The 18,082-nt window shown below is 40.0% G+C and overlaps 2 protein-coding genes across 3 annotated transcripts; one reads left to right on the forward strand and one right to left on the reverse strand.

The window, feature by feature from the left end:
- The first annotated feature begins 231 nt into the window (after nucleotides 1–231).
- Nucleotides 232–9,359, forward strand: SQSTM1 (sequestosome 1). Of its 2 annotated transcripts, none has more exons than XM_088133836.1 (8): nucleotides 232–555; nucleotides 2,548–2,643; nucleotides 4,029–4,255; nucleotides 4,359–4,512; nucleotides 4,775–4,861; nucleotides 5,683–5,915; nucleotides 6,880–7,087; nucleotides 7,914–9,359. In XM_088133836.1, the coding sequence occupies exons 1-8, from the start codon at nucleotides 372–374 to the stop codon at nucleotides 8,072–8,074; spliced, it is 1,350 nt and encodes a 449-aa protein (XP_087989962.1). In that variant the 5' UTR covers nucleotides 232–371; the 3' UTR covers nucleotides 8,075–9,359. The 2 variants fall into 2 exon arrangements, with proteins under 2 accessions (XP_087989962.1, XP_087989963.1); XM_088133837.1 differs by having other exon boundaries at nucleotides 4,371–4,512.
- Nucleotides 8,797–17,968, reverse strand: MRNIP (MRN complex interacting protein). Its single transcript, XM_088133838.1, has 5 exons — nucleotides 17,809–17,968; nucleotides 15,965–16,024; nucleotides 15,359–15,456; nucleotides 15,003–15,075; nucleotides 8,797–9,333 (listed from the first exon to the last, which is right to left on the reverse strand). The coding sequence occupies exons 1-5, from the start codon at nucleotides 17,866–17,868 to the stop codon at nucleotides 8,797–8,799; spliced, it is 828 nt and encodes a 275-aa protein (XP_087989964.1). The 5' UTR covers nucleotides 17,869–17,968.
- Between the last annotated feature and the right edge of the window lie 114 nt (nucleotides 17,969–18,082).

An 18,082-nucleotide genomic window follows, 5' to 3' on the forward strand; every position in this document is an offset into this window, starting at 1 on the left:
CTGGCGCTGCAACCGCCTCGCGCCTCTGCTCGGGGTTCTCCTGAAAGACTTTGCCCACCTTTCCTCACAAAATCAAGAAAAGATTCCCTTCGGGGGGCTGCGGGGGGGGAGGGCTGAGAGGTAAACTTACACCTATTGTTATTGTTGTTATTCTCGCCTCGCCTGCGCGGGGACTTTCCCACCTGAAGCCCGCCCCTTTTCCCGGGCTGCAGCGCCCATAAATAGCGGGGCGGGTCGTCATCGGCAGGCAGCGACAGGAGAGGAGCTTTCTCGCCTGGAGTTGACGCGCGTCCGCTGCTCAGCCGGCCTGCCCGAGCGCCAATTGTTGCTGCGCCACAAAGTCCAGCGCCCCCGTCGCCACCACCGCCGCGATGGCTCAGCTGACGGTCAAGGCCTACCTGCTGGGCAAGGAGGAGACCACCCGCGAGATCCGGCGCTTCGCCATCGACCTTCCCGCCCGCTACCAGCCGATACGGGACAAGGTCGCCGAGCTCTTCCAGGGGCTGCTCCGCAATTCTGCCGCCGCCACGGGCGCCTTTCAGATGTACTACAAGGGTGAGCGACGGAGGGCTTAAAGGGAGGGGAGGGCGCCCCCGACCCTGGGTGGCGTGGCGTGGCGGTATCGCTGCCCCCGCTCCGTACGGAGCCTTCCTGGAATAGCAGCCGGACTCCTTGAGAGCGGGACCCAAAGTCTGATTCCTGCTGGGGCTGCCAGAGCCGCCTCCGGGTTAGCTAGGCTGGAGCTCATTGTAATGCCAGAAACCAAGAATCCTAAATACGAATTTCTATTTAAATAAACGGATGGAAATCTAATTTTTTTCCACCGCCCTCTCCGGATCTGGGGTATAGTTTTTTATGGGCAGAGAGTCTTGTATAACAGCCAGCGATTCAGCAGGTTGGAGACTTTCCAGGTCGTGGTGGTGCAGCGGGAAACTTGCTTGACTACACATAGGACACTAAACTAAGGTTCGGTTTATAAACAAAGTCAACGGTGGTTTAGAACATAGTTTGTTGAACAAGCTATAGTGGCCTGGTCCAAATTCCAAGCTTTAATAGGTGGAAGTAGGACAAAAACAAACAAGGGGCATAGGAAACTGTCATGTAGCAGTTAGGGTTAGGTCCAGTGTGTTGTGACTACTCTTTTTAAGAATTCCTGCTCTGAAAATAGTCCTGTTTCCTCATGTAAACTGAACAGACAGAAGCCTCAACTTTTGCCAAAACCCTGAGAAACTGTATTTCTTATTTTGTGCTATTGTGCAGTATGTTATGCACAAATTCCAGAAACTGAGCGTCTGAAATAACGTTTTGGGGGGCGGGGAGAGACTTCAGATGTTTGGGACTCTTCCCAAACTTCCTAGCCTGCAGTGGGATCTGATCACAGATATGCATGAAGAGGTGTGTGCTGGAGAATGACCTTGACCTCACTTTTAGCAGAAGGTGGGCAAAAGCAAAGTCATGTGGTATTGACCTGTAGTGGGGTAAACTGTTTCCTTGTGAATGAAGGGATTGTGTTAGATGATTGTGCTGTGTGAGTTTGGAACAGTGCTACATGTAGGTGCTCCCTTCATGTTCCAGAGCATTGTTGGGAGATAAAATCTGAAGCCCTGTCAGAGTGATTAAGCTGCTCTTTATAGAAAAGGGGTGGCGCTTACATGGCATCAGGATGATGATGTTTTCATCCCGCATAAACCACTATATCAATTAATTCCGGAGAATAATTCTTGATTGATTCAGGGAAGAAATTATTTTTGCTTCTTTATTTTATTTTGTATTCCAGTAGGAAATCTTACTTGCTTCTCTCTAGAGAGTTTTAAAGAAGTCATTTCTTCTATCACCATTCCCAAGGATATAGTGTATAATGTGACTGAGGGTTTTAAAGTTTGATATCCAAGAGTTCGTTACAAAAGTAACTTAATACCTGTTTTTCCAGATTGAGATCAAAGATAACATCTACTTACTATCTAAAATCTATGCAAACACTATTTTGAATTTTACCCCTATTTCTAGGTGATCTTTATAAAGCTTATTGGAGTCTCTGTTGAAATGGAGACCTCCATAATCCTCATTATATTTTGCATACTTCTTCCAGTGGAAAATTACATTTAATGGAGCTGGCTAGGTAGTGTAGTTGACCTGCAGATTTCAGATGTTAATCCAAGTGATCGAATGAAGCATGTCCTGCAAGAATCAAAGCATAGTACTTTTCCATTGCATGTTCCTCAAAGCTGTACAGCTGTTACCTGAAATCTGTACTTTGCTATAGGGTAGAGTAAGTTTATAACCAAAGGATATTTCTTTACTAGTACAAAATGCCAAGTAGATCTGGAAGCAGTAATCAACTTTACAATGCAATGATCCAACAGAGACAGCTGGGAGGAACAGTTAATCAGTGTTGTATTTCGCTGCTTTTTGCAACTTATTCCACATAAGCTTTTAGGATTCAACACAATCATGTTTCCTGCCTCCTACTGATGAAATATTATATAAGAATTTTTCAGGATTGTATATCTTCTCTATCAAAGTGGATTATTTACTATTTCCTTTCAGATGAAGATGGTGATATGATCGCTTTTTCCAGTGATGAAGAATTGAAGTTGGTTCCAGCCTCTGTGAAAGCTGGGATTTTTCGGATTTATGTTAAAGGTAACCTTGATTTGTTTGTAGCAGCTGCTCTCTTATGATGCATTCTAGGCTATTCTTAAATTATTGCAGTAGGTCCAAAACAAAGAACTTAAGTCTTGAAACTGTTTTCAAGAATAATCTTTTTATAAGAAACTCTTATGGGAAATATTATTTGAGGCTAAGCAGAAGGCAGAGAAAAAGACAATGGTGGCTAGAAGGTTAAATTTATAATGGCAACTCTCCACTTTTGACAGTTGTTCTTGCAACTGTAATTTCTAAGAATTGTAAGTACTGCATAAGGGTTAACAGCACCTTAGTATCTTGGTACAGCTAAAATACTAAGACAAGGAAATTAGGACATTGTACCTTTTCTATAGAAACCACTGATAGCAAGAAGTAATTTGCTGCTCTAAAAGTGAAGCAGCTGGATGTTTTTCTTGCCATCTTACATTCGGTCTTCATTTCAAACCTACATTGTATCCTAGGAGGCTTTGAAATGGAGAAAATATTTTGAATACTTAATTAGAATAGACAGTGTGTGATGGGCAATGAAAAATGGGTTTCACTGAGCCATGCTGGAAAAAAGCAGCAGCAGCTGCCTCGGGAAACACAAAAACCAGCAATCATCGAAGTCTGCTTCTGGCACTAATTAGGCTCTGGTACCTTTGTCTGCTGGTAGATATTGTACTATGGCTGACATTAAGACAAAAATACTGTTAATTGTATTGAATCTGTAGGAACGATTGGAAGCAAAGTTTTAGTCACTCAAAACAAAGGAACTTATGTGATATGAAGTGATTTTTATTGCCAAGAAAATTGTGATTCATGTTAGAGTTATTTAAGAAAATGTTTATTTTTTAATTGCCTATACAATACATTGAAGACAAATTTTACAGGAGTTTATTTTAAAATACTAAACTAAGACTTGCATTTTTTTTTTAGGGTGGCTTCTTACACTAAACTGGAATGTTTTATTGGGATTTTTGAGAAGATTAAAATGAAGAGATTATTGTAAATGGCTATTCTAGATTTCCCACATTGTTGTTTTGTTCTAGACCTAGAGTCTTTCATGGGAAGATGGTCCTCTTACAGGCAAAATTGCAGACCGTGATATGGCTGGGTTCACACAGCATACTAAAGACATTTAGTGTCTTTACATTATTACAAACAACATTATGCCTTACTGTCATTTGGGAACTTAGACATATACCTATTTGTGTTGTGATAGGCATAATTCTTTCAATAATAGGTACAATTAATTTGTGGGGGAGAAAGGATTAAATATGCAGCCTTGCTTTATTTGCTACCCTTTAATTGTCCTGCAATATGGGTAATTTTTTAGTCTTCGGTTGTAGTTTGATCAGCAGGGTTATAGTTGAACAATAGCTTGTATTTGTCCCTTTCAGAAAAAAAGGAGCTTAAGCATGTGAACCGCCAGCCCTGCAACAAGGAGCGTCCCCTAAACCTAGTGCATCCTAATGTGATCTGCGATGGTTGTGATGGCCCAGTTGTGGGTGCCAGATTCAAATGCAGAGTTTGTCCAGACTATGACCTGTGCAGCACTTGTGAGGGAAAAGGTCTCCATAAGGAGCATAACATGATCATGTTTCCAAGTCCATTCCACCAGCTTGAGGTTAGTATTATGAAGAAAAGGATATACAAAAGTGATTATAAACTCAGTTCGTGTATTTTATTTTAAAGCTGCTGTTGCTTAGAAACATTTATTTACCCTTTAGTGGCTTCTTCAGGGTCGCTGGCTTCGTAAAATGAGACACGGTGTTTCACCCTTTCCCTGGATGCAGGGTTGGAGGCACCCATGCCCTGCTCATCAGCAACAGAGTTCTGGCGAGGCACAAGCTAGTACTTCTCAAAGTGATGCTCCCGAGCGTGGTAAGAATTTAAAGTTCTAATAACCGGGAGGCTGTAAATGCAAAATAAATTGGCGACAAATCTGATGCTTGTCTAAAATTCTTCCTTTGGAAATGCCATTTTATATAAAAGTTAGTTCTATAGTATAATTTTAAAATGCTGTATCTAATTATATATATACATAGGCCGAGAGAGATTGATAGTCATAAAAACCTGTCTGGAATGCTATTGAATAATTATTTTTACATGTTTATTGATTACTTATATTTTTGCTCTATAACAGAGACCGCTAGCAATCAAGCTCAAGATCCCAATGTCGACTTCCTGAAGAATGTTGGAGAAAGTATTGCTGCATTCCTGAGTCCACTTGGTAAGATTCCTTTCACTGTATACTGGTTTTCATGTCCCTCTTGTGGACTTCCCAGAAAGTAGACCTTTTATTGATTTTAATTAATTATTTTTATTTATTAAATTTCTATCCCACCCATCTCCCCCAGAGTGTGACTTAATTGGGCTGTTCTTCCTTCTTCACAGCAAAGGACTTGAGTACCTCCTACTAATGTACCTATTCATTATAACATAGTCCATCTCTTTATATATTTAGTTTGGTTATTCCTTTCACCCAAAAATCTAGAATACCATGGATAAATACTTCAAAGACATCTTGGAAATAGTGTTTCATTTATATATTATCAGCTATTAATTCTTGTAAATTAGAGACAATACATGATAGGCAAAAGTGAACTTCTTGTATTTTACATTGCCATATCCTTTGAATGACATAAAGAAATTAACAATTTAAGCATACTGTGACACTGTGATGCATATGTAGTATCTAAATGCTTGAAACTCTCAGGGGTTAATGTGTAGTATCAGAATGAGCTGGTACTCATCCTGTCATGCATCAAGTACTACAGAATAACTGATGTGACACCCAATTTATGTAACCTAGTTATCCATTTTTATATTCTCCCAAATGAGTCATCATTTGGGAGAATGTAAAAATGGATAACTAGGTTACATACGTATGAAGTAGGGACAGACACTGGGTGATGGATGAATTATGTGTGATTTTGAGATAAATAGAACAAGTTCGTATCACTAGAATTATGAACATGTAGACAGATAATTAGCTACGTCCATGAACATACCACAGTATATTAACATAACCCATTTGAACTGCTGTTCCAGGCATTGACGTTGACATTGATGTAGAACATGAGGGTCAAAGAAGCAAAGTATCACCTGCACAACCTAGTTCTGAGAAGAGCTGCTCCAAACCTAACAGTCCTAGTGAGCAGATGAAACCAGAAGCAAGTTCTGAAAGTAATCCAGACATAAGTGATGCTCTTGTAAACCAGATGCAGGAGATGATAGTATGTTCTCCTCCTGCACAGATGGAAGAAGAGAATATTTTGTCACAGGTACAAGAAATGCCACTTTTGCACGTGCATTCAGATGTATAAAAATATGTTGTTTATGTTCCAAGAATGCTGAAGCTTTTCGGATATGATAAACTTTTTTTAACACACAAGAGAAAAGTAACTTGTTAATATTTATTAGCAATAAAGCACACTTTGCTTTATTGCATTTATCTTTAAGCTTGTTCATACTCAGCCCTTAGTAACAGTTTGCTGAAGTCCATTATTAAAGAACTAAAAAAGCATGGCATTCTCAGAACTTGTAATTGACCAGGAGATGCTGAATAAATCTGATTAAGGCCCGGATTAGTAATATTAGTATGTATAGATGGATTCCTGTTCTAAATGTTCTTAGAACAATGGCTGGTGTGGGTCTTCCGGGCTGTGTGGCCGTGTTCTTGAAGTTTTGTTTCCTAACGTTTCGCCAGCACCTGTGACCGGTATCTTCAGAGTGCAGGAGCATTGTTCTTAGAACAATGTTAGACTGCTTGTGTGCACTAAGGTGGCTAAAATCCTCTTGCAGAAGAATGTAGTTTCATCTGAAGGTTTTTTTGTAGGGATGTGCCAAATTTGGGGCTGGAATGTTCCATTCCACTTCTAGATATTACTTTTCTGGTGGTTCAGCAGTTTCTGAAAGTCAGTCCTATGAACTGGAAGGACACCTCGAACAACATGTTGCCACTTTGGGGAATATATGCTTGGAAATGGCTGAACTGCCCTCAGAGGGGCGCGGACTGAAGCGGAATTGAATATTCCAAGTTCTCTGGAACATGTTCTTCCTGATTACAAAATTTTCCATGTCCTTAGGTTTTTTTTGGGTGGGGGGATATTTGTGTGTATGTTGTAGAATTCGCCATCTATCTTTTGCAGTATAGCCACATATTTCTAACTACCACTTCTAGATGCAGTTGTAAATATATCTAGTAAGAATAGGCTTGTTAATATTTTATGTATTTGTGCATTCCAGGAACAAATTGAATCCAGTGGTAGTTCAGCAGGAGATGAGGACTGGACCCATTTATCTTCAAAGGAAGTAGATCCTTCAACTGGTGAATTGCAGTCCTTGCAAATGGTAGAGGCAGACAGTCCAAGATCTCTGAATCCAGTTGAAGCTCCTGCTAATGTTGGACCGACAGGATTGCGAGAAGCTGCAATCTACCCTCATCTTCCACCTGGTAATAAGAACTATGGAGGCTCCAAAACTATTTTACAGAAATGATCATGTCCTAATAAATATGGGTACAGACTAAATCATAATAAGTATTTTTATAAAAGTACTATTAAAGCATTGGCAGAGCTATAGCAGCCTAATATTTTTTAGGCTTGCATGGAAGTCTGAAAAAAGCTGGGCTGTTTTACTGAAGAGCAGAAGTGCTGTCCGTGCTTACACAGGGGTTGAAACTTTTTTTTCCCAACCACTTAAGAGTGCACGATCCCACATAACACCAAGTATCAAGGGAAGAAATCCTCTATGCCCAGATGGTAGTGTGATTTTAAAAAAGCCTGATACAAGTCTGCCTTTACAGGCAACAGCTTTAAAGGTTTGCCTTTACAGGTAACAGCGGCCTTAACATGACACTTGTACGGCCCAAGTCATTATAGAATGGTACTTTGTAAGTATCCTTTAGCTAGAAAATCAAATTAGTTCAGGAATATTTGAAAGACCTGCTTTCAACCTGAATTTTTAACCTATATTGCCATTTTCCTGCCTCAAATTTTGCAAAGTGTACTAAAATTGTTATGCTGACCATAGTCTGATTTGTTCTTAGCTTTGCATTGTGTGTGCCATTATGGCTTACTATTAAATTTGAACCAGATTTATTAAGGGTTCTATAAAGTGTAGATTAAAAAAAAAAGATTTAACATGGGTAGTATCTTGTTGCTCCAGGAATAAAATCCCCTGGGTAGTTAAATTCAAGTGTGGAATTGCAAATTTCAGGTATGTAATTACAATTTTTTATGGGCAAGTGAATAATATACTGCAATTCAACCTGTTTACAGAAGCAGATCCTCGTCTGATTGAATCCTTGTCCCAGATGCTCTCGATGGGATTCTCTGATACAGGAGGTTGGCTGACTCATCTGCTACATTCCAAGAACTACGACATTGGGGCAGCCCTGGATGCTATCCAGTATGCCAAGCAACCACCAGCTTCCAAATAGCACCTGTATAATTCAGTTCTTAACCCAGATTGTTAAAGCCTCTTTTTATATCTTTCTCCTTTCTGTAATGATCTGATTGTAATTCCATATTCACAGATATTATAGTCATACTAATTTTCCAAATTTAATTCTTAAAGTAATGCACTGGATAAGGGCTAATATTTACATAAGGGGTAGAACCAGTTTAAAAAGTTAATGACAGCTGGTCTGTTACCTTCAAGTTGTGGCTGTGGCATGGACATATCTCTACAGAGGGCAAGGATATTTTGCTTTCACGTTGGTGAATCTTCCATGTTTAGTCACCATTATGTGGCCATGTGATTATTGGAAACCTTTATTATTGTTTCTGTGTTGAAGTTACAACAGGTTTGTTTTACTAGTGGTATACTAATTTGCCAGTTTTGGTAGCATATTAAAGAAAGCAAACACCAGCAATAGTGTTAGCTTTTATGAGCTATCACCTACCCTGAGATTTGACTTTTGTAAACAGCCTTAGAAATGTTTTCCATGCCTGTTGTATCAATAATAGTGACCCCTTTAACAATAGTCTTGACCATTTTGGCATACAGCATATCTCCACAAATTATTAAAGTCCTTTGTGCCATGCCTAAAACAGTATGATTTGAATATAATCCTTTTTATTATTCAACATTGAATTGTCTGACCATATTGCTATTTTAAACCATCTCAGTAGAAAAGTCAGCAAACCTCATTGTAGAGCCTTAAATATCATCATCAAAATCCTCCCCTGTGGAAAAAAGACTTCCATAAAGGTTGCTTGACTTAGCAGTAGCAAGAGACCTTGTGGAAGTGGTAAATTCTGCAGGTTGTGCCTTATCTTGACAAGTAGCCAAAGCTGCAGAGCATTTGCTGCTTTTCCCAAGTATTCTGGCTATTGCAAGGTGATCAGAGTTGGAGACCTCTTTTGCTCTGTGAAAGGAGGTGACTGCGTTCTGCTGTGGTTCAAGATGCCAGTTATCACACCCAGCATTAGAAGCGGCTGCTCTTTCATCACTTGTACCTGCAACAAGTGTTTTGACTGATGTCCTCTGCCTTCCACCTGTCACGTTAGTGGTGGCACCAGTATCACAACTCTTGTCAGATAAAAGGAATTTCTCCCATTTTGAAAGTCCAGTTAATCTTGATTCTGGCTGTTGATTATTTCTTTGTAGCATATGGTCTTTAGGCACAGGAATTACACTGTCACATATACCATCTCCACAGCTTTTTGCACTAACCATGACTAAGTGTCTCTGATCCTAAAATAAAATAACAAAAATTGAAACAGTGTCAATTAATGTAAATACTTGGGGGTGGGGAGCCTTAGGCAGATATCTATAGTTCCCAGAGCTTTCTTCTATAGCGGTTTCAGTTCAGTGATGGTGATTGCAGTTTGAACTGTAAGAATGTGGTAATGGTAGTCCCCTAGAACTGTCAGCCCAGAGTCATTTACTGGTCAGAAATACAGTTCTCCCACTGTCAAATCAACATTTCAACTCTGAAAGCTCAGTATTAATTACATAATGGAAAATGTGTTGTCACACAGAGATTACTACAGGTAATAAAGTTAGGTATATGACGTGTGCCTTCAGAAATGTTTACAATCCACAAAATGTTCAATAGTATGAGATCTATCACATTTCAAAGGATACTCTGAGAAGTAGATCCATACATGCTAATTTTAAAAAAGCAGATAAAATTTACTATTTTAGAGTTGGAAAGAGTTATTTAGGCTTTCAGTGGAGCTCCGCCATCTAACTGTTCTACTAGGGAATTCTTCCTAATACTAAACTGGAGTCTGGCATTTTGTAACTTAAATCCACTATTCCTTGTTGAGTGGTGAATCATTCAATGTTACCCTGCAAGTTTCTGTAGCTGAGGGTGCACTTGAATGTGGATGCTGCATTGCACCTAAAAGGACAGTAATACAAACCAAACTAGATACTGCAAAGTTTCTGCCATTCTCGGCCAACAGAGAAATACTGAGACACCTGAGAGAGTGTTTATCCTGTATTTCCTAATACATAAACATCACAGAGTCCTATTACAATATAAACAAAAGTATTCTGTACATTGACTGAGAAGGGAACTATTGTTACTATGTAAAAAGTCAAAGATAATTTCTGTATGCGGATAGTCCTTGACCTACGACCATTTGTTCAGTGCCTGTTGGTGGTTACTCAGTTCTGAGAGTTCTGGCTGTCCCAGCACCTCTGTGGTCACACGATCATGATCTGGGCGCTTGGCAACTGGATCACACTTAGGACCGGTTGTAGCACCCCATGATCACAGGATTGCCATCTGCAGCATTCTCTGCCGGCTTCCACAGGAAGCCGGCAGGGAAGGTCACAAGTCACTGGGATAAGTCTCCCGCACCCTCCCACAGCCCCCCTGCACTGTGCCGGCCACTTGTGCACCCCATATACCCTAGTGCACCCTCCTTGACCACCTCTTGCGCACACTCTGACCCACACTGCACTCCCTCACATCCTTGGCAGCCTGCGCCTCTCACGCACCCCCTGGCCCACACCACCCCTGTGCTTCCTCCCCCACCTGGCACGGCCATGTACCTGCCTGCCAGCCTGACACAACTTCCTGCTGGCTTCCCCGCTGGCTTTGGTTGTGGGAAGCTGGCACGAAGTTGCCTTGCCTAACAACTGGGATTTTGTTAACGACCACAACTGGGACTGCTGTTGCTAAGTTATATGGTCGCACTTTACGACTGCATCACTTAGTGATGGAAATTCCAGTTCCAATTGCCATCCTAAGTCGAGAACTACCTGTATTCATCTTGTATATTGACTCTCATTCTTGGAAGAACAGTATACAGGTAGTCCTCACCAATCATTCAGCGGCTGTTTGAAGTTATGATGGTGCTAAAAAAATAATTATGGCCCATTTACAACCTTCACAATATGTCTCATCTCTGCATTCCTACAAAATTATAGATGTTTCAGTTACATCTTCCAAAGCTCAATATTTTAACTCTAGCTATATAAGAAAATTACAGAAATATGTCATATATTCCATTTTAGCTTGTGATTAGTGACAGAACTATGCAGGCACTAAGTCTTATTTTAGTACTCCATTGCTAAGACTTCAGTAAGCAATTCTTGAATGTGTTGAGTCTATCCTTGTGAGAACTATAAGATTTTTAGATGAAAGTGGATACCCTGCTGTCAAATTATTTTATAATACATTCTATATTTTTTCTAGAGAGCCAGTTTGGTTGTAGTGGTTAAGGCATCAGGCTAAAAACTGGGAGACCATGAGTTCTAGTCGTACCTTGGGCCAGTCACACACTCTCAGCCCTAGGAAGGCGGCAATGGGAAATAATTTCTGAAATCTTGCCAAGAAAATTGCAGGGACTTGTTCAGGCAGTCTCCAGGAGTCAATGCTGACTTGAAGGCACCAAAAAAAAAAAAAAAAAAAAGTTCTGTGGTCTTGTGAAACAATGACATATTCAACTATGTTTCAGTCAAAAGGTTGTGCAGTGTCAGGTGGAAAAAATATATTTATGTTTAGAAGCAGTGGCACAAATACAGATTCTGTTCCACTTAACTCCTGATTGAATTAATGCTCAAACTCAGTTTATAGTTTGTAGACTTTTCCAAGGAATTTCAAAATCCTCCTGGGCAGAAAGATTGCCAAGAAATGGCAAGGAGAGGGAAAGTGCATTGCATCAGCTGGCTGCCTCCATCTCTGTTAAAAAGTTTCCTCTCAGGATCAGACCTTAAATAAACCAGGATAGAACTGGACCCATGGGGTAATCATTGCCTCATTTGGGGAGGGAAGTGTTCCCCCCCTGCCTAAAGGAGGCAGTAATAAAACCTTTATTGAAGGTTTCCATCATCAGAAGACCTATACAATTTCAATGTTCCTTTCTGGGAAAGGGGATTAAGTACCATAGAGGTTTTTGTGACATACATATGTACACAGAGAAGATAGTAGCCTCACAACTCAAGGCACATCTGAATGGTATTAATTTGCTGGATCCATTTCAACTGGGTGCTCAGGTGGCAATGTTTGAAGCAATCATCCACAGTATCTTTTGAGACACTTGATTGGATTGGAACTGGGCCCTTTTTAAAATAGTGGTTTTTGTCCTTCCTATTGGACCATGTCGAGAAGATGATGTTGTGTTACTACTGTTCAACACCTGGTTCATGGATGTGCAAGGTTCCAATCTGTTTCCCAAGCTGTTCAACGTTCACATGAAACCACGGGGGCGAGGTCCTGAGGCTTTGGAGTGTGCTGATGACACCCAGTTTTATTACTGCTTACCATCCAGTTCAAGAGAACAACCAATCGGAATGTTGCCCAAGTTTGATAATAGGCTGGATGAGGGAGAACAAGCTGAAATCGAATCCAGACAAGACAGAGATGCTGTTGATCAACACAACACTGGATTTGGAGATTAAAGGTCAGATTGTTTTGGATGGTACTATTTAAAAAGTTGGAGTACAGTTTGATCCTCAGCTGTCATTACACGTCACTTGGTGATTTTGGCAAAAAGTACTTTTCTGTAATTATGTCTAGTGCCAGCTACATTCCTGTCAGAATTCTCTAACTATATCTAGGCCTAGAAATGAATGATTATTCAAGGCACAAGTTTTTCTGAGTTCTGATTAATAAGACTTACTAAGAAAAAGGTTGCAGTTCTATTATAGGAATTCCAATTGCTTTCAGATATGAACTTTATATATTGGCAATTCAAAACCATAAGCTTGCTTTTTTCTTCTACTTTGTCAATGAAGAAAGGAAGAATCATAGAATCATAGGGTTGAAAGAGATCTTGGAGGTCTAGTTCAACTCCCTGTCCAATGCAAGAATCCCCATACTGCCCTGGACAAATTGCTGTCCAATCTTTTCTTGAAAACTTCCAGTGATGAAAGTGATGAAACTTCAGGAGGCAGGCTGTTTGATTGCTTAGTAGTTCTCAGTGTCAGGAAATTCCTAATTTAATTTTTGGATCTCTCATTGTAAAGCTTCCACCCACTGGTTCTTGTGTTACATATGGGTGCTCTGGAAAATAAATCCACACCCTCTACCCTGTGACATCCCTTCATGTACTGGAAGACTGTTATCATCTCTCCCCTTAGCCTTCTCTTCTTTAGGCTAAACATCTCAAGTACATGACTCGGGGGGCTCACAACATTAAAACAATTAAAATACATATGAACATTAAAATAAAACAAAAAATAAACACAGCAACTGAAAAATCATAAAAAGCCCTCAACATAGCCAAGAAACGGGCTCCATCCCACACCCAAGACCCCAGACTGGTGCACAGAACCAGGTTTTCAAAACCTTATGAAAGGCCAGCAGGGTGGGGGCCAACCTCACCTCAGGAGGGATGATGTTCCAGAGGGTGGGCGCCATAGCAGAAGAGGCTCTTCTTTGGGGCCCTACTAGCTAACACTCCTTGGCTGACAGAACCTGCAACATGCCTCTCCTGCCGGATCAGATAGGACAGGTAGAAACAACTCGGAAGAGATGGTCTCGTAAGTAACCCAGCCCTAAGTCATGTAAGGCTTTAAAGATAACTACCAGCACCTTGAATTGCACCCAGAAGCAAACTGGTAACCAATGAAGCTTGTGAAGCTGTGGTGTCACATGTCCTGAGAAACCAGCATCGTTAATTGCCGAGCTGCTCCATTCTGCACCAGCTGAAGTTTCCAAATGCTCTTCAAGAGCTGCCCCATGTAGACCACACTGCAGTAGTCAAATGGTAGGTCATGGTAACTGTGAGTAGTAGTCAAATGGTAGGTAGGTGACTGTGACCGGGGGCCCCCGGTTCAGGAATGGGCACAACTAATGTTCCTTTAACTGCTATGTTTAGGATTTAGCCTCCAAGCCCCTTACCATCTTTGTCACTCTTCTTTGCACTCTTTGCAGTTTCTCAACATCATATTTATATTGTGGTGACCAGAACTGGACAAAGTATTCCAGGTGTGGTCAGATCAGTGCAGCACAGAATGGTACTATCACTTCCTGTGATCTTGACACTATACCTCTATTGATGCAGCCTAAAACTGTATTGGCCTGTGGCACATTGCTGGTCAGACTTAATCTGTGGTCTACCAAGACACCCAGATCATTCTCCCAAGTACTACTTCCAAGCCAGGTATCACCTATCTTGTCTCTTCTGAGAAGGTGAACCAACCTGCACCTGGATATTGTTCACACAACAGCTGCTAGACTCAGTATGAGATTCACTCTCCCCTTCCTGAGCTTGAGAGATTTTCCGGGCACCCACATCTTTGTTACACCTTAACTAGTGCTGTATGTGAAGCTTTTGTTGAAAAATACTCGGAAGTTGCAGTTAGTGCATCGTGCAGGAGCCAAACTGCAAACTGGTGTAAAGTACAGGGATTCTATGATGCCTGTACTAAAAGATCTAAACTGATTGCCAACTGCTTTACTGGACACAGTTTAAGGTGCTATTGATCGTAAGTGGCTTAGGATTCAATTATCTAAGGGACCCCCACTGCAAATCTATCTAAACCTGTTGTTAATATCAACAGCAGAGACCTGCTTGAAGACGTTGCCACTATGAAAAGCTTGTCTTTCTAGCAATGGGAGAGGGCCTTCTCCTGCTTTGTTCCCAGGCTACAGAATTCCCAGGCTCTTAGAAGCTGCAGTTGGCCCCATTCTCTTAGAGCTTAGGAAATTTGCAAAGATGCCTCTCTTTTGTCCAGTTTTTAATGATTAATGATTTTACTACTTACTTTGTTGATTTTTAAATATGCATTGTTAAACATTTTTCTGTTTGTTTTTAAATGTTGTAAGCTATCTTGACTGTTCACAGAAACAGAAAAGTAGAATCAAATCAAATCATATTTTTTACTTGATTTAACAGCTCATGATTGTCTATTCTTTGAACTTTTATTTTTAAAGATGCTCTTTCTAAATCATAAAGTCTTACCTGCCAGCCTAATTTTTCTTTGATGTTAACAGCCACGTTCTCATCACCTATCCGTACTGATTCTTCTTTACACCTGGAAATAGATCACACTAAACTATACAAAGTGTTCATATTCAGTGAGGTGCATAAATGTAGCTAGGCAAAAGCCTATGTGCACACCAGCATCAGCACCAAATCACAATGTTACCAAACTTACCACACACAGAATAACATGTACACAAATGCTGCAATTACATACTTGTGTCAGGAGTTTGACACAAATACAGATGATTATGTCATTAGATAAATGTTATTTACTCCATCCCCTGTGTGCATAAATATAGAAAAAAAGAGCAATCAAAATGCTAATACTATACCTAAGTTTGTTAACAGGTGTCTGATCCCATTCACCTTGCAGCAAGTTTAGCTTCTGTACATGATGCCTGCAATCAGCTCCAGAGCCCTGGCCAAAAACCTAAATAAGTTGAAGTTCCATTAAAACACTATTTCTCTTCAATTCTCGAATGCTAAACTGAAAATTAAAGAATATAATTACACCTGAGTACAACTGTTCCAAGGGTATGTGGGAGGAAAACAAGTCTCGTACCACACTTGGATATATGCATATACCAAATAAACATATTACAATAGAAGAGAATATATGTAGCTCAGGGTTGAACTGTGGAGTCCTTGGGGTTCTCTGAGCTTGGTTGTTTTCTTGCAAACGTTTCATTACCCGACTGGGTAACATCTTCAGTGCTGGAAGGGAGTGGGGTTTGCTCTGTTTATATGTTGGGTAACATATAATACTAAATAATAATAATATATAATCTTACACATGTAAAATCAGAAGTAAGCCCTGTGAACTTCAGTGAGACTTACCCACAGGTAAATATGTACAGAATTGATGAGTGAGACCTAAGAAAGAGTTCTGCTGCCCAAAAGTATTAACCAATTAAAAAAAAAAAACATGCATTACATACCCTTAGAATTGACTGCTTTTCATCACACATTTTGCAGTTCCATTTTTTGCTTTTTTTAATCTAAGAAAGAACGGTAAGTATAGTCACTGTATTTGCATTAATAGTTCAGACATTCACTGTTCTGATTGTGTATAGAATTTCCAATGACAATTTAATCTTTCATTGAATTTACATATGGAGAGAAAAAAATGTTCTTTCCCCAAATAGCTCTAAATCTATAATCTGGTGACTAAACTCTGGACCTGAGAGATATAATTCTATATCACTGAAGCCTAAATTTCATGAACTGCCTAAATTATGCAAATTAATTTAGATCTCTTGTTTAACTCATGTAATTTATACTAAAGCTAAAATAATGCCATGTGCAACAATATTGTTGATGCTAAATTTATGAGTTTTTGGCACCAATTTAAAGTGTAACTTTTCACCCAGGCTTATGGTTAAAACTGTACCAATGTTAAACCTTTGTTCCCTTTTCTTTTCAGTGCCCTTCATTATAGAGTTTTTAACGGTTTTATGGTTTTAAAGATGTGGCATTTTAGAGGGGATTTATTAAATGTATTGTTATTGCTATTACTTTAAACATTTTTTTAATGCACTAAAATTTATTTTTAATTTGTCCCACACTTTGAGATCCTTTTTAACAGTGAATATGTATGTTAGAAATCGGATAAAAAAGCAAGCACTGAATCCTGCTTCAACTAAGATGACCTGATTTTCTTCCTAGTTCTAAACGTGTGTTCAGTGGAGTTACAAAAGCAGAGTAGGTGCTGAAATCTTCTCTATTATTTAAATCTGTTGTAAATGTATAAGGCAATGGGATCAAAGTTCTTCTGTGCCTAGCACTGTCCACTACAAAGCATAGTAACTCAGCAGGCGGCTGCACCTGGCTGACTTTATTGGAAGGGGCAGGTCTGGTTAGTACTTGGATAAGATACCACCAGGAAATCCCAGAAGGCAGTGACAAACCATTTCCATATCGTAGTCAAGAAAATTGCAGACCTATCCGAGTTCAACAACTCAAAGGAGAATTCAACTTTTTATAGAGTGCGATATGTGTAGTCCAGAAAATATTCTGTTATGAGAGTAGGAAAGTACTTTTTCAATTAGTATCTCCAGGGGATTCAACCAAAGCATATTATATTGGAGGAGAAGCAATAAACTGGGGTCCAGAGTCAATTAAGGGCACATATTACATGGTAATATCAGAACATAAAAACTGAAATTTAATATTGTATTTATTTTGTACTTAAGTGTCATGGGACTGTCCAAGCTTATCTTAATAACAAGGTCAGCTTGTAACACTCAAACTGGTTTTCTGTCAGCTACCAAATCCTCCACAGATGTAGCTCCAAGAGTTCAGTTAACTTGCCGTCTGAGAAACAACCACTAGTTAACTCCTCAGTCATCCCTGATTCACATTCTGTTGGTTGTGGATTATGGGAATGGAGGTTCAAAATAACTGAAGGGCAGCAGGTTGGGAAAAGCTCTGTGAAACTAAAGCCCATTTGATTTTATGCATCAGGCTGCTGCCAAACATAAATTTCTCTAATCTCAGATACTTCTTACTATGAAGATCTGCCCCTTACTCAAGAGCATCACAGTCCTGAGAATGGATGTCCTTTTTTCCACACTCCTTATACCCTCCAACCTTGAGTACAAGCTCCTCTTTTTAAAAAAAAAAAAAAAATGCATATTTCTGCTTTTCCAAAAACTTGCTAGAGTTTCACTTCCTTGGTTCAGTTCAAATTAGCCTTTTAGCCAATGCAGAGTTCCTTTTTTCACAAAAAAAAAAAAAAACAAAGTATCCCGGACCACAGCCAGCCTCTCTCCCGGTTGCTCACCTGCTGCACTTGGAAGATATTACAGGAACAACATCTCAGCACCTGAAACTGCTGAGCCATCAAAAGAAGGTTATTTAGTGCTTTCGCGGAAAAACAAAACAAGACCTTCCCCCCTTCAGGAACCACACAACCAGCCAGCCGATATTTCAAGGCAGTCTCTCCACTTCCCCCCACGGTCCTGCTTCACTCCTCCGCGCTAGGGCCTTTTAGGCGGGAAAACGCGCGATGCACCAGCCCCTCTTCCGCCTTGCACACACTGGCCCTTCGTATTGGT

This window comes from Python bivittatus, unplaced genomic scaffold, assembly GCF_059951505.1.
Source record: "Python bivittatus isolate LINGU-HERP-01145 unplaced genomic scaffold, Pbiv_v1 ctg000080_np1212, whole genome shotgun sequence".
In the NCBI taxonomy this organism is placed as follows: Eukaryota; Metazoa; Chordata; class Lepidosauria; order Squamata; family Pythonidae; genus Python; species Python bivittatus.